This window comes from Girardinichthys multiradiatus, chromosome 9 (assembly GCF_021462225.1).
Source record: "Girardinichthys multiradiatus isolate DD_20200921_A chromosome 9, DD_fGirMul_XY1, whole genome shotgun sequence".
Lineage (NCBI taxonomy): Eukaryota > Metazoa > Chordata > Actinopteri > Cyprinodontiformes > Goodeidae > Girardinichthys > Girardinichthys multiradiatus.
In genome coordinates, this window is record NC_061802.1 from 34399715 (window position 1) to 34419939 (window position 20225).

General features: G+C 41.2%; 2 protein-coding genes and 1 long non-coding RNA gene across 8 annotated transcripts; 2 read left to right on the forward strand and 1 right to left on the reverse strand.

Annotated features, from left to right (window-relative positions):
- Nucleotides 1–133: 133 nt before the first annotated feature.
- Nucleotides 134–4854, forward strand: hsd17b7 (hydroxysteroid (17-beta) dehydrogenase 7). Of its 3 annotated transcripts, none has more exons than XR_007039582.1 (9): nt 134–225; nt 1302–1508; nt 1580–1672; nt 1920–2034; nt 2769–2963; nt 3040–3153; nt 3252–3303; nt 3382–3480; nt 3577–3615. XR_007039582.1 is itself a non-coding variant. In XM_047374336.1 (9 exons), exons 1-9 carry the CDS (start codon nt 191–193, stop codon nt 3703–3705), a joined length of 1044 nt encoding a protein of 347 aa, XP_047230292.1. In that variant the 5' UTR covers nt 134–190; the 3' UTR covers nt 3706–4854. The 3 variants fall into 3 exon arrangements, 2 of the variants coding, with proteins under 2 accessions (XP_047230292.1, XP_047230293.1); XM_047374336.1 differs by having other exon boundaries at nt 3247–3303; nt 3577–4854; XM_047374337.1 differs by lacking the exons at nt 1920–2034; nt 3252–3303; nt 3382–3480; nt 3577–3615.
- Nucleotides 1348–12254, reverse strand: LOC124873592. Its single transcript, XR_007039583.1, has 4 exons — nt 11837–12254; nt 1879–2108; nt 1605–1703; nt 1348–1486 (listed from the first exon to the last, which is right to left on the reverse strand). It is a non-coding gene; the product is annotated as an uncharacterized LOC124873592 (long non-coding RNA).
- On the forward strand, nt 10770–16661 carry serbp1a (SERPINE1 mRNA binding protein 1a). 4 transcript variants are annotated; one of them, XM_047374332.1, is made up of 9 exons: nt 10770–11144; nt 12306–12489; nt 13448–13588; nt 13720–13791; nt 13909–13983; nt 14148–14319; nt 14937–14981; nt 15100–15273; nt 15362–16661. In XM_047374332.1, the coding sequence occupies exons 1-9, from the start codon at nt 10889–10891 to the stop codon at nt 15416–15418; spliced, it is 1176 nt and encodes a 391-aa protein (XP_047230288.1). In that variant the 5' UTR covers nt 10770–10888; the 3' UTR covers nt 15419–16661. The 4 variants fall into 4 exon arrangements, with proteins under 4 accessions (XP_047230288.1, XP_047230290.1, XP_047230289.1 ...); XM_047374334.1 differs by having other exon boundaries at nt 13723–13791; XM_047374333.1 differs by having other exon boundaries at nt 10771–11144; nt 14151–14319.
- The last annotated feature ends 3564 nt before the right edge of the window (nt 16662–20225 follow it).

Genomic DNA, 20225 nt, shown 5'->3' on the forward strand with positions numbered 1-20225 from the left:
TTTAGTGTCTGAGTAGGTGGGACCTTTGAGGGTGAGCTGAGCAGTATTAAGACCTGATTGGTTGGAGTGCTGCCACAGTATCCAAACAGAACAGGGAGGTGGAGCTAAACTATGACTCCACAGAAGAGGAAACCAGTTCCTGAACCAGTTCTCCTGTGCCTGCTGTGTTACAGGTTTGGGCTTTGCAGAGATGAGAAAAGTGGTTTTGGTGACAGGAGCAAACAGGTAACAACCTGCTATTAAAATCAATTCTCATATCTTAATTACAAATAAATGATCTGCTTGCAGACCAATGCTCCAGATATGCATTTTAGGCAGAAAAATGTACTATTATTCCATTAAAGATTGTTTATATAACCTTTGCTGTCATATTTAGTTAACAATGCACCAATCTTTAAGATGTTTATTTCTAGCCTTCTTGCTATGAGTGGTCATTAAATCTATAAATCAGGAGCAGAGGGGATGTCACACTGTGTGTGTGAGAGTCACCATGAAACAGGGCTTTACTATTTTAAAATCAAACTAAATGATTTGAAGTTGACATTTTAAACCGTCTTTATCGTGTTATATTAGAGATTAGCGCAATTAGCATTAAACATTCTCACTATGTATTTTGTAGAATATAGTAAACTCTAAATTTATAGTAAACTATAAATTTAAGATTTCCACAAGTTGCCAACTCTTCCAAATCCAACTTGTTCCATAAACAGACAAGGTTTACTGTCCAAAAAGCTAAAACAAAGCAACTTTGCTGTAATATGTTTAGACTTCATGTTATCCTCTGAATCACTCCAGGCCTATTTCTCCCTTTGATGTTCCATTCCTGAAAAAGTCAGGCATGAACCCACCAGAACTGCAGCAGTACAAAACGGTGAAAGAGCAAAATGACCAGCATCAGTGGAAATCTAAATCTGTGTTATAGTCGCTTGAATGCACAGCAGACATGTTTTAGAAGAAACTTTTTTAAAGACCTTCTTACAGCTTATGCGCTTCCTCACTGATACTTAAAATAGCTAACCTTGAGTTTTCCCCACTCAGAAACAACTTCCACACCAAACAGTGTTGTGGTTAGCAAGACCTGTTGGGGCACATGTATGGTGCATTCACTTGTAAGAAATATTGGCTATTTGTGTGTACGACAAGTTGAAAATGTCCAGTCACCAGCCAATTTTTCTGCTCATTTCTATATTTCCTGCTAATGCAAGAATATTTGAGTATAATTCAATATTAACACAAATGCAATGAATGCCTTTATGTTTAACTGTATAGCTGTAATATTAAAAGAGTATCTTGCCCTGCAGTGGGATTGGGCTGGCGCTGTGTGAACGTCTCCTCTCACACGACACAGAGGGTCTCCATCTCTGCCTAGCGTGCAGGAATATGCAAAGAGCTCAGGCCGCACGCTCCGACCTCCTCGCCTCTTACCCTGCAGCCCAGGTGGACCTGCTGCAGATGGACACTAGCAGCGTCTCCTCAGTTCTCAGTGCTGCACAGGAAGTTAAAGTCAGGTGGGAGGATTTTTTTATTTATGTACCTCAGAAAGGTACACAATTACATCTTTTTTTTAAATCCTTTTCAGGTATGACCGGCTGGACTACCTCTACCTGAATGCAGGCATCATGCCGAACCCAGAATTTGATGTGAAGGCATTTTTTAAAGGCCTCTTCTCCAGGTACACCACTGATTTCTGTCTCTCCATACCTCTAAATTCATAGACACGGACAAATTTGTTGGCACCCCTGGTAAAGATGCATGAAAAGCATAAAAACAAATACATTCATCTAAAGAAAACAAGAAATAAAATAATAATTTGTTTCAATAATTTGCTTTTTACACAACAAATCTATCTTTAAAGAATAATAAAAGATAACTACTAACCCTTCATTTTATCATGACCAACGTCAAACATGTGCTTACAGCAATGTCATCACTATGTTTGCCACCGGGGAGGGTATTCTGACTCAGAAAGATGGTGTCACTACTGATGGCTTGCAACAAGTTTTTGCCACCAACCTCTTTGGTCACTTCCTTCTAGTAAGTCGCTGCTGGGTGTTTTGACTTAAAATGATCAGAAATTGTTCGTCCGTTTTCAGCAAACCTCTGGTTTTCTGCAAACAAAATCGTTGTCAGTTTGTGTCCTTGGTGGACAATATAAGGCTGATATTGAATCTGTCTGTCACTAAGCAACTGTCCTCATTAAAAATTAACAGCATACTGAGAGCCTAAGGTCATAGCAGACATTATTCAGCTCAATTTCCTTTTGCAGGGGAGTTTATATTTGGATTAAGTAGCCATCTAAGAGTGGTTTTAGCAAGGTTCCTTCTTGAATGGCAAAGAATCATTGTTATTGCTGCAATGTAAGATCTTTTTATTTACCTTTTAAAACTGAATTGATTAGAGATGCAGCAATTAGGCTTTTCCTTGATGATATTAATCTGATTTTCTCTGCTGTCTAACCGGCCGATTTCCATTTGGAACAATTTTATTTTTTTTTATATGTTTTTAAAAGGACAATGACTAACTATATCAAAGAGAGGAAATGTGCTTCATTAAGCTCAGAAACATTAATCAAACTACATTATTTTGGTTGATGCTTTAACAAGCAGAAACTATTTCTAAGTTCTTAGTTTGGATGTATTTAATGAATTTAAGAAAATCAGATTTTTCTGTTTTTGACCTGATTACCAATCAGAGCTGATCAAAGGGAAATAAGTCGATTCTGATCTTTGGGCGTGCATATCCAGAACTTATTCTTTGTTTTGACCCAGGTTAGGGAACTGGAGCCGGTTCTGTGCCACGAAGGCCGAACCTCGCAGCTGGTTTGGACCTCCTCTAGTAATGCTCACCGTTCTGCCTTTAATCTTGAAGACATACAGCACCGGACAGGCACTCAACCTTACAGCTCCTCAAAATATGCAACAGACCTGCTCAGCCTAGCTTTCAATCAGCACTACGACAAACAGGTCGAATGTCTGAAATTAAATGTTTTTTAACTTCATTTAATGTCAATAAAATTCATCAATGTGTGTCTAATTTTAGGGATTGTACTCATCTGTCATCTGTCCTGGTTTTGTGATGACAAATCTGACTTACGGCATCCTCCCATTGTTCCCAGCCATTCTGTGGACACTGCTCATGCCTGTCTTTTGGATGGTGGGTTCGACTTATGAAGTATGAAAACAACAACAAAAAAATCTAAGACTTTTGTCTTCTATAACAAAAAACATTTATTTTTCTTGCCACAAGATCAGAGTGTTCACCAACACTTTTACTCTCACCCCTTACAATGGATCTGAAGCTCTGGTAGGTAAAACCAAATGTTCTTATATCCAAAAACAGTTTTGTGCATATCCATGTTCTGATTTCTGTCCTTCTTGGCAGATTTGGCTATTTAGACAAAAGCCTGAGTCTCTGGACCCTTATGCTAAGTACCACAGCTTAACATCGGGGCTTGGAAACAACTACACCCAACCACATAAGGTATAGCACGTACCTGTAGATGTTTTTAAAATGTAAATTATGCTGAAATAATCTGTAAAACAGTTACATTTTCTGTCCTCTTTTTCCCATTTGCAGATGAACATTACTTTGGAATCATCAGAGTCATTATATAAGAAATTACTTCAACTTGAAAGTGACATGAGAAGAAAATTGGCTGAGAAAGAGAAGGAAGCACAACCTGCAGACCCCTCAGTGAAGACCTGAAGGACCTAAGTGATGCACATTCCACTTTGCAAGAAAGAGAATGTGTTTTTCACTAACAGCTTTCAGAAGAATTCATACCCATTGAACTTTTCTGCATTTTCTCATGCAACCACACCCTTTTATATGTATTTTATTGGGGTTTTATGTGTTAGACCAACACAAAGTACTAGGTACTTGTGAAGTGGAAGGCAAATGATCTATTGTTATCAAAACATTTTGAAAGTGTGGTGTGCATTTGTATTCAGCAACCTTGGGTGGATACTTAGAAGCACCTTTCACTGCAGTTTGCTCCAACAAGTCTTTTGGGGATATGTCTTTATTAGCTTTGCACATCAGCTTTGCAAATTTTTCCCTACTCTGTTTTATGGAAAACCTCAAACAATGGGAATATTGAATAAAAATCAATCAACTGACCAGAGAGTGAATGAAAATATGATCCAAACCATTCTATTGTAGCTTTGGCTGTATGTCAAGTGGGTGTTGTCCTTGTGGAAGATGAACTTCCAACTTGCAGCCTCTAACAGGTATTCTTTCAGAATGTATCCAAATTCCCTGCCCAGCTTTCTAGTCCTTGCTAAAGAAAAGAATCCTACATGATGCTGCCACCTCTGTGTCACAGGAGAGATGTTGCAAGGCGCTGTTTTTGGTGTTTGTTCATCAATGAACAGGTCTTCACAGAACAGCTGTATTTAGATTCTGATTAAATAACACAGCTGGACTCTTTTTACCTACTAGATGACTTCTATAGGCAATGGGCTGTAATGGATTTAGGAGCAGCAGAGTAAATGAAGGTGAATACAAATAATGCTCTGCACAATGCTGCACTTCTTAAACCATGACTAATTTCCCTCCCCTGTCACAATTACTTGGTACTTTGTGTTGGTCTATTACATAAAATCCCAAAATTAAATTTTTGTGGTTCGAAAGTTACAAATTGTGAAAAGGTAATGAGTACTTTTGCAAGGCACTGTAAAAGTCGCCTAATCCCCCCACATTCAGAGATGTATAAGTGAATTTCTACTAGAATGGGTTTTTAATATTATCAGATTAGAAATTTGATTTGATTTAATTCTGTATCAGGTATGAAACATGCATGTTGTGTTACTTGTTGGGCTGCATAACAATACATGTGCAATGCGTCTATGTAAAAATGGTGCACTTACTTTGCAACTAAGAAAATAATAGATAAGAGCATTACCGGTTGTCTACGAAATTCGCGTCCGTGGATCACATCACCTATGCAATCCAGGAGGGACTGTTTAAAATCTTGTTATTAATCCCCAAATCATCGAGACAAAATGCAGCGCTGTCCGACAGCAGACTGTTATCGTCGTCATCCCAGAAGTTCACATATGTGCTCTGTGTGAGCGTCTCTGGGGTGTATGGGGGTGCGGCCACCTGCAGAAGCGCAGCGGCGCACCTGACATCCCGCTGCGGAGAACTTGGTGCGCACATACAGCGGTGTTCCCCAGTTTGGTTTCCAGTGCCGCACTCTTCCTCAGCTCCGCTCTCTTTCGGGTTGCAAAAAGCCCACACCATTCCGCAGAAGTAGATGAAAAATGTCCCCATAACCATGACCATGAGCGCATAGGACTCTATCATAGCTTTGGTAACTGGAGAGGTCATTTTTCATTTTGGAGAGTAGGAGCATTAGGAGGAGGTCGTGTTCAGAAGCGACAGTCAGCGCATCATAATCATGATTAAAGGGGGCTGGGCCTTTAAGAAACAAAAATACATTTCAGTACATTTGTTCAGTGGCTAAACTATTATGCATTAATCCATGTCCTCTTATTGCACTGGGGTAAATTGATGCGACAGAGAGGCCACATAGTGAAGAGGATATAGCAAAAAGAGGTAAAAATAGACTTCACAAACTCACTGTTAGAGGAACTGCAGCAAAGAGGGAAGGTTTCTATAACCATTACACCTCTGCATGATGGCAGCCAGTTGTTTGGTTGGATGGTTTAGGATGATACAAAAGATAGCGGCACCAAGATGGCGCCGACGATGGCAGCCTCGGAGCTTCGCTCTCTGTTTGCGTATTTTGTGTGTTTTTATGTTTTTCGAGCCACAATCCTGTGGTCTCATTCAGTAGAGAGGAACTTCTCAAAATCAGAGAGTCCTCTCTTGGGATTTTTTCACCATCTTTCATCGATCTGAGGTTCACTGAGCTCCTGGCAAGCGGAGCTGCGGCTCTACAGGTCCTTCTCAAAATATTAGCATATTGTGATAAAGTTCTTTATTTTCCGTAATGTCATGATGAAAATTTAACATTCATATATTTTAGATTCATTGCACACTAACTGAAATATTTCAGGTCTTTTATTGTCTTAATATGGATGATTTTGGCATACAGCTCATGAAAACCCAATATTCCTATCTCACAAAATTAGCATATCATTAAAAGGGTCTCTAAACGAGCTATGAACCTAATCATCTGAATCAACAAGTTAACTCTAAACACCTGCAAAAGATTCCTGAGGCCTTTAAAACTCCCAGCCTGGTTCATCACTCAAAACCCCAATCATGGGTAAGACTGCCGACCTGACTGCTGTCCAGAAGGCCACTATTGACACCCTCAAGCAAGAGGGTAAGACACAGAAAGAAATTTCTGAACGAATAGGCTGTTCCCAGAGTGCTGTATCAAGGCACCTCAGGGGGAAGTCTGTGGGAAGGAAAAAGTGTGGCAGAAAACGCTGCACAACGAGAAGAGGTGACCGGACCCTGAAGAAGATTGTGGAGAAGGGCCGATTCCAGACCTTGGGGGACCTGCAGAAGCAGTGGACTGAGTCTGGAGTAGAAACATCCAGAGCCACCGTGCACAGGCGTGTGCAGGAAATGGGCTACAGGTGCCGCATTCCCCAGGTCAAGCCACTTTTGAACCAGAAACAGCGGCAGAAGCGCCTGACCTGGGCTACAGAGAAGCAGCACTGGACCGTTGCTCAGTGGTCCAAAGTACTTTTTTCGGATGAAAGCAAATTCTGCATGTCATTCGGAAATCAAGGTGCCAGAGTCTGGAGGAAGACTGGGGAGAAGGAAATGCCAAAATGCCAGAAGTCCAGTGTCAAGTACCCACAGTCAGTGATGGTCTGGGGTGCCGTGTCAGCTGCTGGTGTTGGTCCACTGTGTTTTATCAAGGGCAGGGTCAATGCAGCTAGCTATCAGGAAATTTTGGAGCACTTCATGCTTCCATCTGCTGAAAAACTTTATGGAGATGAAGATTTCATTTTTCAGCACGACCTGGCACCTGCTCACAGTGCCAAAACCACTGGTAAATGGTTTACTGACCATGGTATCACTGTGCTCAATTGGCCTGCCAACTCTCCTGACCTGAACCCCATAGAGAATCTGTGGGATATTGTGAAGAGAACGTTGAGAGACTCAAGACCCAACACTCTGGATGAGCTAAAGGCCGCTATCGAAGCATCCTGGGCCTCCATAAGACCTCAGCAGTGCCACAGGCTGATTGCCTCCATGCCACGCCGCATTGAAGCAGTCATTTCTGCAAAAGGATTCCCGACCAAGTATTGAGTGCATAACAGTACATGATTATTTGAAGGTTGACGTTTTTTGTATTAAAAACACTTTTCTTTTATTGGTCGGATGAAATATGCTAATTTTGTGAGATAGGAATTTTGGGTTTTCATGAGCTGTATGCCAAAATCATCCGTATTAAGACAATAAAAGACCTGAAATATTTCAGTTAGTGTGCAATGAATCTAAAATATATGAATGTTAAATTTTCATCATGACATTATGGAAAATAATGAACTTTATTACAATATGCTAATATTTTGAGAAGGACCTGTATACGGGATCCTGCGCAGAAAGCGTCGGAGGGGAAAGCGTGCTGGTGCGCTGGTAAAGCTCTGCAAAAGAGGACTTCGCACACCACTGCCTTCAATCCACCTGGCAAATGTCCGCTCTCTAAACAACAAGATGGACGAGCTGCTTCTCCTCACCGGTAAAAACTCAGACCTCCGCGGATCAGCGGTTCTCTGCTTCACTGAGACATGGCTGAGTGAAAACATCCCGGACCGCGCACTGCTGATGCCGGACTTCCAGCTGTTCAGAGCGGATCGCAGCGCGGAGCTATTGGGGAAGAGGCGAGGAGGCGGAATCTGCTTTTATATAAATGAAGGTTGGTGCAGAGACGTAAAAGTGCTGGGGAAAACATGTAGCCCGGATCTGGAGTCATTTTCCATAATCTGTAAACCGTTTTATTCACCGAGAAAGTTTTCCTCGTTTATAATAATTGGCTCATATTTTCCACCACATATCTGCACTTCTGCTGCTGAAAAACATCTTGCTGAGCTGATTACAGACGTGGAGAAAAAATACACGGACTCTTTCATCATAATACTGGGAGATTTTAACAGCGCAAACCTCTCCAATGAACTCCCCAAATACAGACAGCATATTAAGTGTCCCACCAGAGACAAAAACACACTGGACCATTGTTACACAGCTTTAAAGGACTCATATCATGCTGTTACCAGGGCTGCTCTGGGTTTTTCGGATCATTATCTAATCCACCTCATCCCAACATACAGACAGAAACTAAGAACTTCCAAACCCAAGGTTCACAATGTTAAGAAGTGGACTGAGGAATCAAAGCAGACGCTACAGGCCTGCTTTGAATGCACAGACTGGACTGTTTTTAAAACCTCAGCCACTGACCTAAACCAACTAACTGATGTGGTGACATCATACATCAGTTTCTGTGAGGACATGTGTGTGCAGACCAAGACCTTCTGCACCTTTGAGAACAACAAGCCATGGTTTACTCCACACCTCAGGAATCTGCGCAGGGAAAAGGAAGAAGCTCACAGCAGTGGAGATTGGGTGCGGTACAGGCAGGCGAGGAACAGACTAACAAAGGAGATCAAAGCAGCCATGAGAAGCTTAAGAACAGCCTTTCTACTGGTGACACTTCGGCTGTATGGACGGTCTGAGAAACCTAACTGCCTATAGGAGCCCCCCCACCCATCCTGAACAAAGTCGTCTCCTGGCCAACCGTCTGAATGGCTTCTACTGCAGACATGACAAGAAGCCATTCACACCTCAAACCATCTCCTCCACATCCCATTCAGGAACAAATTCCTCCCATAAAGTAACAAACCCCCTACTATCAGATCCTCTGCCTGCACTAAAGATCTCCGAGGAAGATGTAAACTGTTTTCATGCACTGAAAGAACCTAAGAAAGCTGGAGGACCTGATAATATCTCCCCATCATGCCTGAAAGCCTGCGCAAATCAACTCGCTCCGATCTTCACAAGGATCTTCAACAAATCACTGGAGAAATGTGATGTCCCCTCCTGCCTCAAACGATCCACCATCATCCCAGTTCCCAAGAAACCCACCATCGTAGGATTAAATGACGACAGGCCTGTAGCCCTGACGTCTGTGGTCATGAAATCCTTTGAGCGGCTGGTGTTGAAGCACCTGAAAGACATCACAGGCCCACTGCTGGACCCCCTGCAATTTGCTTACCGAGCAAACAGGTCGGCAGATGATTCTGTTAACTTAGGTCTACACTTCATCCTGCAACACCTCGACCACCCAGGGACGTACGACAGGATCCTGTTTGTAGACTTCAGCTCGGCCTTCAACACCATCATACCAGACATCCTCCACCAGAAGCTCACCCAGCTCAACGTCCCAGCCTCCACCTGTCAGTGGATCAACAGCTTCCTGACGGACTGACAGCAGCAGGTGAGACTGGGGAGCATCTTCTCCCGATCCAGATCAATACGTACTGGTGCCCCCCAGGGGTGTGTTCTATCCCCACTCCTCTTCTCTCTGTACACAAATGACTGCACCTTAGTGGACTCGTCCGTGAAACTCCTTAAGTTTGCAGACGACACCACTGTCATTGTTCTGATCCAGGACGGTGATGAGTCTGCATACAGACAGCAAGTGGATCAGCTGGTCCACTGGTGCGGTCAGAACTACCTTGAACTCATCCCACTCAAGACTGTGGAAATGGTGGTGGACTTTCGGAGAACACCACCCCCATACACCCCCCTCACCATCCTCAACAACACTGTATCGGCCGTGGATCACTTCAGGTTCTTAGGAACCACCATCTCTGAGGACCTGAGATGGTCTTCACACATAGACACTGTTCGAAAGAAGGCCCAGCAGAGACTGTACTTCCTGAGGCAACTCAAGAAGTTCAACCTTCCACAGGAGCTGCTGGGTCATCTTCTACACTGTCATCATTCAGTCTGCCCTGTCTTCATCCATCTCAGTGTGGTTTGGCTCATCCACAAAACAGGACAGGTCCAGACTGCAACGAATAATCAGGAATGCAGAGAGAATAATCAGGGCTGACCTTCCCTCCATCCAGGACTTATACAGGTCTAGGGTCAAGAAAAGAGCTGCTAAAATCTCTGCAGACCCCACACACCCTGCACATAAACTGTTTAGAGTTTTACCTTCAGGCCGCCGCTACAGAGCACTGTTCACTAAAACCAGCCGCCACAGAGACAGTTTCTTCCCCCAGGCTGTTTCTCAGTTGAACATTTAATAGAGTACAAAACAACAGCATACAGATGTTGCAAATGCACCTTTTCTATTAGATATGTGTATATTGTACATTGTAAATATGTATATTCTGTAATACTTAAACAAAACCAAACAGCAAAGTGTATCGGAGTCAAATTTCTTGTTTGTATGTACGAACTTAGCAATAAAGCTGATTCTGATTCTAACTAATGTCTTGTCTTTTTTTTTAAACTTTTAGCACAAAATATCACAAGCTATCTTCCATTGTAGTCTTTAGTTCTATTACAACACTGGTTTTTTATCTGCTAGTTCAAGTTTAAAAGCAGATAATCCGCCGAGAAAAGCACTTCTGACAACTAAATAGTTCTTTCCTAAGAGTCAAAACAACAACAGTATGCAAACCGGGGCGACCATGCTTTCCTTTGCAAGCGGTTCAAGGCATTTGCATTGTGGGTAGTTGAGTTTTTAATTTGTCTATTCTACAGCTGCTGCCATGGCTACGGGTCTCCACAGAAACTACACAACCCACCCGCGCAAACTCCGAGGTCCCGGATGTCTACCGTGCCGGAAGAGAAGAAGGTCCTTTCCCAGCCATCTTGTGGCTTCATCTAGCGAAGTCCTCGCACCAAGCCTCGTAGAATCGGAGGAAAATCCTGCTGAAGGGGCGCCATCATGCCCGGACAAATGCAAGAAGGTTTTGGCTGTGCCATAACCAATCGGTTCGACCAGTTATTTGACGACGAGTCGGATCCGTTCGAGCTGCTGAAGCAAGCCGAAATTAAGAAGAAGGAGGCTGCGGCTCCTGGTGCCGCCAAGACTGCAGCGCAGGCTGCCAAACAGCCCAAGAAGGAGTCCCAAAAAGACAGAAAGACCCCGCTGGCTGATAAGAAGGAGGAAACCCAGGCTCCAGTTCCACTCAAGAAAGATGGTAATAATTAATTACTGTTTTACGCTCCAAACCGCAGCCTAGAGATCAGGCTAAGTTGCTCGGTTACCAGCTAGCCGTTATAACCAGGCTCAGTGACATGAGGTCGACTTTTAGAGCCTCCGGTGAAAGAGATTTGCATGAACAATAAAAATTTTTCAAACGTAATTTGCCACATGGGATGTGAAGCTCAGGCCAAACAAGGATAAACAGTTTGCGGCCCAGGTAGTTTAGCTTGCACCCCCATCGGGCCTGGCTGAACAGAGAGCCTAACTAGCAGCATGCCTCCGTTAAATTGGTAACTACCCAGAAGCAACTTTAGGCGAACCTACTTGTTGCCTCACTCGTCGAGAATCGTTTAAAAGCGAATAAATTATTCGCAAGTTCGTAAAATGCGTTAAAACAGTCGCCGTAGCTTATGAGGACGGTAACACGTGCAGTCGGTCGGCGTGAGTCGAGTTATGGTTTTTGTTTTGGCGGATTTCTCAGCTGACATGAGGAGCTGCGCGGCTCTGGTGGAGCTGAACCTCGTGGTTGTAGCAGGGTGTGTGAAGGCACAGCCTCCACACTCTAACTTCCTATTGGCGCACAATAGACACTCTGCAGGCGGTCGATTAGCCACAGATAACATACCTGCTCATTTAGTCCATACAATGCAATGTTCATACAGAATCAGATTTTAAACGCTTATTTACAGGTAATGTTTCATCATGCCGGGCTGACAGCAGGATCGTATTTGTCTGCCTGATAGAGGATGAGACAGGTGCACTGATGGTGGTACAGCCAGCTGCTGCTGTGTAGTGGAGGGGATCTATTTCTGGATCTAGCGATTTAGTCAATGGGTGGGACTTGTTAGACGGGGCTGGGCTGGTGGCTCTGACTCAAGTAGGGGAAAAAACTGGGCCCTAATGCTCCTCATAGATCTAGTGAGGTAACTCAATGATAAATTGAAAGTAAATTATGCAACCTATATTACTGATGCAAAGTTTCATACAGAGAAAACTCCACCAACCAGCTCTCCCCTGTCTTTATTGACCCCATTAATTGGAATTATTTGCTCCACTTAAGCAGAACAATTATGTTTCTTATTCTCTCTTCAGCAGTGGGTGCAGATCTAGCAATGCAGCTGGTCATCTGATCACCCTTTTGCTTTTTAATTCCTAGGTGCTGGCATGAGGAAAATGGGCCGGAAGCCAGAGGGCGAAGGCTCCAGACCTCAGGGCGGCCAGGGAGAAGGACGACCCCCCGCAGACAGACGACCCGTGGACAGGCGGCCACCTCGTCGCTTTGAGAGGCCTGCCGGTGATGCCGCAGAGAAACCCGAGGGCGGAGAATTCTCAGTGGAGAAGTGAGTGTGGAATTCATATATATATATATACCAGCAGGCACATGGGGAAGGGGAGATTATCTAAAACTGATTCTACATATGTCTTAAAAAAAGACATGAAACTTTTATTAAAGTCAGGCTTGGACCGTTTTGAAAGATCAATAAATTGTCTGAAAATCCAAAAAAAATAGATCACTTATAAACACCATCCAACTCGTGACTTGAGATGAACCAAACAATTTGCCAGAGATGAGGAATTGGTCAGCTTTTCTTTGATCTACAGATTTAGTGTTTTGTCCTTATTCATCAAATGCATCAAAACCTCAAATTCCCACCATTTCTGTTCTATAAATGTCTTAACCAACATGATATACTTTGATGTTCATTGAGCTTAATAAAATCAAGCAAAGGTTAAGGAAAATATGCTTTGATGCATAAAGATATTCCTGTAGTTTATTTTTTGTTGGATTTAAAACTATGACCGCCATCAAGGAACCCGCAGCACTGTTTTTCCTTTTTCTGATATTGTCTTTAGAAAGAAAATTCACAATCTGCAGATCAGATCTCACTGAAAACCAGAACTATTTATTAATGAAAAAAAGCCTCAGTGATTGCATCAGCTTTCTTATTTGCTGCAACTACTTTAACAAGCAACAATAGCTTCCTTGGCTTTTAGTTGGTGAACATTACAAAGCAGATGAACTGCTAGATTTGCTTTTTGACGGCTGTGCAGGGGCTTGTTTTATTTAAAGTTGTGATCTTTCTCTACTAAGATAAAACATTAAAGGGATAAATGTTTACAAGAAAGTTTAAATCTGTAGCAGGTACAAGATAAATAACTTGTAAATATTCTACATATTTTCTTTGGCACCTTAGTGGACAAAAAACATTTAATATTTGGGAATACTGTTGATCAAAATCCCCATAAGTAGTCATGTTAAAATCATCTGTCATTAAATGACTGGATTTTTCTCAACAGGCCTGTTGGTGATAGGCCAATGAGGGGCCGTGGCGGCGGCAGGGGAGCCCGTGGCGGCCGAGGCCGTGGCATGGGTCGCAGTGACGGATTCGACTCCAGAGGAAAACGTGAATTTGACAGACACAGTGGCAGTGACCGATCGTAAGTGTTTTTCGTCTTCTCTCGTATTAAATAAACTTGAATCAGTTTTGTTTAGGATCTTTGTGTTTCTTGTAATGCAGTTTGTGTTTTATCATGATTGATGTTTTGGGGGGGTTTCTTTCCCTCTCCAGTAGTTTGAAAGGTGAGGACAAGCGTGGTGGAAGCGGATCGCACAACTGGGGCACAGTTAAAGATGAACTGAAGTGAGTGCTTGCATAGGAAATAAATTAAAAAAAAATGTTACAGATGATCTTTTCGTCATGCATAAGTTTGAGCCCTATTTGCAGGAGGTTGATGGTTATATTCTGTTTTCTCTGCAGTGAGCTTGACCAGTCTAACGTCGCTGAGGAGAACCCAGAAGGAGAGGAGCATCCACCTGCTGACTCTGAGAACAAGTAAGTTCTTGTTTTAGTCACCCCTTGGATACCCTTTAACCTTTCTTAAACCTCTTTCCTTTATAATGGAAATTACAGTGTTGAACTTCAGATAGTGATGCTCAGCATTTGAAGCCCAGCAACAGGAGTTTGTAATGTGGATTTATTTGTGGTTGTGTGTGTTGAAGGGAGAATGAGGTTGAAGAACAGAAGGAAGAAGGTCCTAAGGAGATGACTCTGGATGAATGGAAGGCCATGCAGGACAAAGAACGGGCTAAGGTCGACTTCAACATCCGCAAAGCCAACGAGGGAGCTGATTGGAACAAAGGATTTGTGCTGCACAAGTCTAAGGCTGAGGTAGGTCATTTACTTTAGCATCTCCAGCCCCACCTTGTTTTTTTTCCATTTTACAGATACTTGTTCAGAGTGAGTAAATAAGTTCAGTAGATATTTTTCTGAAGTCGGCAAGGTATTGGGTATTATTTGCACAGTATGCCTTTCTGTTAAAATCCCAGAATTTTGAGTATCATGGTAGTTACTGAAAAACCACTATTCTGCTGTTTTTACATGTATAACAAGCTAATATTAGCTGCGTTACTAGTCGTGTTACTCGTGCCTTTCTACTGTAGTTTTAAAACAGCCTTGCCTAAGAACATGGCCGTCTAGGTTGTTGCACAGCTGAAAATGTTTCTAAACAGCTAAAATATGCTTCTGTGCAAGCTGGTATTCATCCAGCTGACCATCGGGGGGGGGGGTTTGTTATACCACGCAGGTATAACAAACCCTGGAACCTCCTCTGGCATCTCAATAAAATAACTAAACCATAGTCATACACTTAATAAAAAATAAAAATGTTTAAATGGCAAAAATCGCCCACGTGTTTCGAAAGAGCAGACATACGGATGTCTTTGATAATATTTATAAGCTGATGTTGGTGTTTTGTGGTTTTTATATTCTGAACTTTTCTAACACAGGACAAGAAATGTGATCTGCCTGAACTTGATATCGATGATTCCAAGGTAAAATTACCATTGTTTCCTGTTTTATAAAAGCCTAATTTAAACATGTTTTAAAGTTGGGTGATGGCTGAAAACACACACTTCTAATTGGCAAAGTCTTAAATTTTTTGTAATTCAGGGTGACGAGGAGCACCACTTCCGGAAACCAGCAAACGATATCACGTCCCAGCTGGAGATAAACTTTGGAGATTTGGGCCGTCCTGGTCGCGGACGTGGGGGGCCACGCGGCGGCCGGGGAGGTCGCGGCCGCGGCGAAGCCCCTAGGCCGGTCCGTGGAGGAAGGACTGATAGGGTATGTAAGCTCAATCACAATAGCACAGGTAAAAGCCATTTCGTAAAATTCCATCCTAAATTTCTCCCTTGTTGGCTCTACGTTGCAGTCATCTACGTCTGTGCCAAACGTGGACGACCCAGAGGCCTTCCCAGCCCTGGCTTAAGCTCTGGCTGTTAACCCTCAGGCCTTCAGGAGCCTCCTGAGCACCTCCACTACGAGGCTTGCATGTTCCTGGATCCTTCAGCAAATGATGGCGAAGACTGTCATAATTATGACACTCTGTGAGGACTGAGTTTTATTCAATAAAAACAAAACAAAGATGGAAAAAAAAGAAATTAACAAAAAAAAAACATAAAAACAAAAGGACTTCTTGCTACTCTGGAGCAACTTATTGGTAGAGGTTTTGTACTTTGAAACAAAGTAGCAGGGATGTTTTCATACAGTATTTTTTTCAGAGGTTATGCATTGTCCATTAATAAAGTTTTGTAATTGCTGCTTGAAAATACGCATTTTGAAATGTAAGCATAATATCTTTTGGTGTGGTGAGTGCTGTTGCTTGTTCGCTTTAAGATGAGAGCTGTGGAGCTCCAACATAAGCTCTGCCTCACCAGGTTTTTATGATGAAGTTACAGCTCCACTCATTGAGATTTATGGGTTATTTTCCTTCCTTTAGCACTGAGATATTGTTTTATATTTTATAGAGGAGGTCTATTGTATGATCTTCAGCCTGTAAATCTCAACTATTTTCATAAATTCTTTCAAAGACTGTATTTCACACGGTGCACATAAAAACACTGGTATTTAAAGAGATGCTGCCTACATTGGAAACACATGAAAAGGCACGCTGTCTGAAATTGATTTTCATTTCATTTTTTTACTGGATTGTGCTTAAAAGCTGGTCAGTTTTGTAGAACATATTGGGAATACCTTCAAATTTGAATCCTGAACCGTTTAAAAGGCTGTGTCCATGTGTTCATTTCTTGTATTGGAAGGATAAACGTCAGACATTTCTTCCTCCTATGCTCATTTCATCTTAGGTCATCAGCCATGTGCAAGTCAATTGCTGCCTTCCTCTTAATTCTGAGTGACAAGGAGAGGAGGTGTTTTTCCCCCCACAGCTGAGATGTGACTGGAGACTGCTGGAAAAGCTTTGACCCTCTCGTTTACACACTCCACTCAGCATCCTTCAACAGATATAAACTATCTGGCCTCGGTGTGTTTCAGTCTGTGCTGATGTTTTCCTCTGCTGTTAACTTGCTCTGTAGTTTCCACGATGGTACCACTGCATAATTGCTCTGAAAGAAATACAGTTGTCCATAGTGTGGAAAAACTGGATTGCTCTACAAATGTGTGAATTCTAGCCCTGCTATTAGGCCTCTGTCGGTAAATAAAGGTGGTCAACAAAATGTTTTTTTTTGTCTTGTCCTTACCAGGGTTTATGACCTGAAAGTTGTGCAGAACTTTGCAAATGCTGAGACTATACAACTTCCCTATAGGTGCTTTCTAATTAGATTTACCAATGTATCTTTAAATTAGGAGTTATTACGTATATAATCTGTTTTTTATTCAAGTACTAGCAATTTTGACGGAAATGCCTCATTTAGGGCCTTAAGCGTGCCAAAGTAATTAGCCCTGGGAATATTGCTCCTAATAGCTGCAAGTTTTCTTTAATGTAAGTCGATACTGTGTAAAGATGGGGTGTAAAATGCTTGAAAACATGTTTTATCAAGTGTGTTAGAAGGGATTGGCAACCTTTTTAGTGGTACCATTACTGGTTTAGACTTTGCAACTTTGACGTTTCTTTTTCTTGGCTTTTGCTGTTGTATAATTCATTAGCTTGTTGCCTTTAAAGTTGCACACATTTAAAGTACAGTAATGTAAAAGACTTAAAACAATGATATGTTTCCAAAAAAAATTGAGTTTAGCAGTCTGTTAAATGCTCAGTTACTAGAGAGAAAATCATTGTGGAAAAGTGACAGAAAATGTATGAAAATGTTGGAAAACCCCCCAGAAAGGCAAAGAAAGTAATTCTCATGTTCATTTAAAACTATTACTAGTGCATCCTTCACATTGGAAGAAAAAAAGCATAGCAAAATACTTTCATGGTGTTGTCTAGCTACTTCAAAAGGAGCTACCACTACTATGGAAGTCCATTTCTGCCACTTAAAAGTAAAAAAAAGTGGCCCATGGTATGCATAATTATGAAATTTAAAATCATAATTATGAGATACAAAGTCACTTATGAGATTCGGTCATAATTATGATACAAAGTCATACTTATGAGGTTCAAAGTCATAATTTTGACTTTTAAAGTCATAATTATGAGACACAAAGTCACTTATGAGATTCCAAGTCATAATTATGATACAAAGTCATACTTGCGAGGTTCAAAGTCATAATTTCAACTTTGTTAGTCATATTTATGAGATACAAAGTCATAATTCAGATTTTTACTTGTAACTATGAGATACACAGTCATGAGATTCAAAGCCATAATTATCAGATTCAGTCATAATTTAGATTTAAAATCATAATTATGAGACTCAGTCAACTTTGTAAGTCATATTTATGAGCTACAAAGTATAGTTTTGGATTGATCTCTTTGACAAACTAAAAGCAGATGGACACTTTTTGGACAACGTCTTGGCCATTCCCTGATTCAATTCTAATTTCTCCACATAATACGGTACATAATAAATAATACATTTGCTCTGACTTATATTATCTAACCTACTGTAAAACATTTATGAATGCTATAAAGTGATTGTAATATGCAACAATTTATTTTCTGAGTATGCTAAATATGTAGCATGTCCAATCCAATATTGTACAGATTGCATGTTTGTATAGTTGCTTGTAATATATTGGTCTATTTTTAGATAAATAGCAGTTTTGTTAGATTCATATTTTAGTTTAACTTCTGAATGCTCATTTCAAGGCTATGTGTTAAGTTTAGTTACTTTTTCCTCCTAGAAATAACTAAATGAAGTTGCTTCAACTTGCAACAACCACAGGATATGTCCAGCACGCAACTCACGAAGTCCTCATGGGCGCCCATCCATAATGTACACACTACCTGAAGTGTATGGAACCAGAAACTACCTGCACAACATCGGTCTGAACAGGGTTGAAGTATGCTTGAAAAACAGTTTTTAAAGACTTTCCATGTGATGAAGATGTCTTCAGTATCTGTGTGGACCTGATTTCAGAGCATAACCTGGATGTCAAAGATAAGTGTGTTTGCAACAACTGATCTTTACATAAAACATAGACAGCTGATTCCCACTCATTTGGAGTTGCAGTAATAATGTAAAAACATTTTGTTGCTTGGACACTTCGTGACATTTTCTCTGATTTGGACTTCGGTAAACATTTCATAGAGTAACTGCATTTGCTTCAGCACATTGTAACACAAGTATGAAAATGGGTCATGGGTCGAATCCATTCACAAGCTCTGCAACTTAGTAAGAAAAACCACTTAAATATTAAGATCTGTTCAGGATGATCCGATAAAATAAATCAGATTTTTGAAAAAAACATTGATCCTTGGCACTTGTATGCTCAGCCCAATTTGATTTTGATGCCTCCCCTTTATTTACAGTTTACATTACATTTACAATTTGAACATTTAAATCAATCATTAAATGGGGAACACAGAAGGAATTGAAAATTGCTGTAGCAACTTGATTATGTGTGCATGTCAATATTGATTTAAAGTCTGTATCCCTCCACAAATAAATCACTTGCAAACTGAACAAGTGCTTTATTATCCTTCAAAATAAAAAAAATCTCTCCATAGCCATTAGAGAAGGCTTTGAATTATTTTTAAACCAGTTAAAAACAATCACAAATAATGCTTCAATGTATAGTTACTACGTAATGTAAGGTTATTGTAAAACAGGAGACTGGGCGTCTCTGAATACCTTGAGGATGAGTTAAACTAACACTGATGTTCTTTCTGAGAAACAAATCAGATCCTGTGAAGGACCAGCAGAAAAGTAAGTAAGTAAAATTTTATTTAGATAGCACCTCTCAAGACACAGATCACAAAGTGCTTCACAACACTAAAACAAATTACAATTGGAATAATATATTTATATATGTAAAATAAAAGAAGATAAGATAAAATCAAAAATAAACTAACCAAACGCAAGCCTAAAAAGATGAGTTTTTAGCTGTTTTTTAAAGACATCACCGAATCCGCAGTCCTTATACACAAGGGGATAGAGTTCCAGAGTCGGGGAGGTACTGTTGCAAAAGCTCTATCACCCTTAGTTTTCAGCCTTGTGTGATGTACAGCCAGTAGGACTTTATCGCATGACCGCAGAGACCTGGGGGGAATGTACGGATACAAGAGTTCACTGATATAAGTTGGGGCTTGACCATGAAGACCTCTATAAGTCAGGACCAGAATCTTAAACTGAGCTCTGAAATTAATGGGGAGCCAGTGCAGCTGGATGAGTAACGGTGTGGAGTGGGAATACTTAGAAGATTTTGTCAGAAGTCTAGCAGCAGCATTCTGCACAACCTGGAGACGTTCCAGGGAGTTTTTGCTAAGACAGGTAAATAAAGCATTACAGTAATCCAAACGTGAGGAAATGAATGCATGGATAGTAATCTCAAGTTCAGAACGTGACACAATGGGACTTAACTTAGCAAGGTTCCGTAAATGATAAAAACAAGAGTGAACCAGAGATTTGACGTGGGTATCTAAGGAGAAAGCAGAGTCAAAGGTTACACCAAGGTTCCTGATGGAAGATTTAGCAAATTTGCCAAGAGGACCAAGAGCTTCCATTATCCTGGGTATAAATCTATCAGGGGCACAAAAAAGGACTTCAGTTTTTTCATCATTAAGTTGGAGAAAGTTATCAGCCATCCAACTTTTGATAGATTCAAAACATACAATCAGCAACTGTAACTTAAAGACATGTTCAGGCTTAAAGGAAATATACAGCTGAATGTCGTCGGCA

Coding starts and splice junctions, on each gene's coding strand:
- serbp1a (XM_047374332.1), top strand. CDS start 10,889: ATGCCCGGACAAATGCAAGAAGGTTTTGGCTGTGCCATAACCAATCGG. Junction 13,589..13,719: donor CACAGTGGCAGTGACCGATC/GTAAGTGTTTTT, acceptor TTCCCTCTCCAG/TAGTTTGAAAGGTGAGGACA. Junction 13,984..14,147: donor CCTGCTGACTCTGAGAACAA/GTAAGTTCTTGT, acceptor TTGTGTGTGTTG/AAGGGAGAATGAGGTTGAAG.
- hsd17b7 (XM_047374336.1), top strand. CDS start 191: ATGAGAAAAGTGGTTTTGGTGACAGGAGCAAACAG. Junction 226..1,301: donor TTGGTGACAGGAGCAAACAG/GTAACAACCTGC, acceptor CTTGCCCTGCAG/TGGGATTGGGCTGGCGCTGT. Junction 1,673..1,919: donor TTTAAAGGCCTCTTCTCCAG/GTACACCACTGA, acceptor ATGTGCTTACAG/CAATGTCATCACTATGTTTG.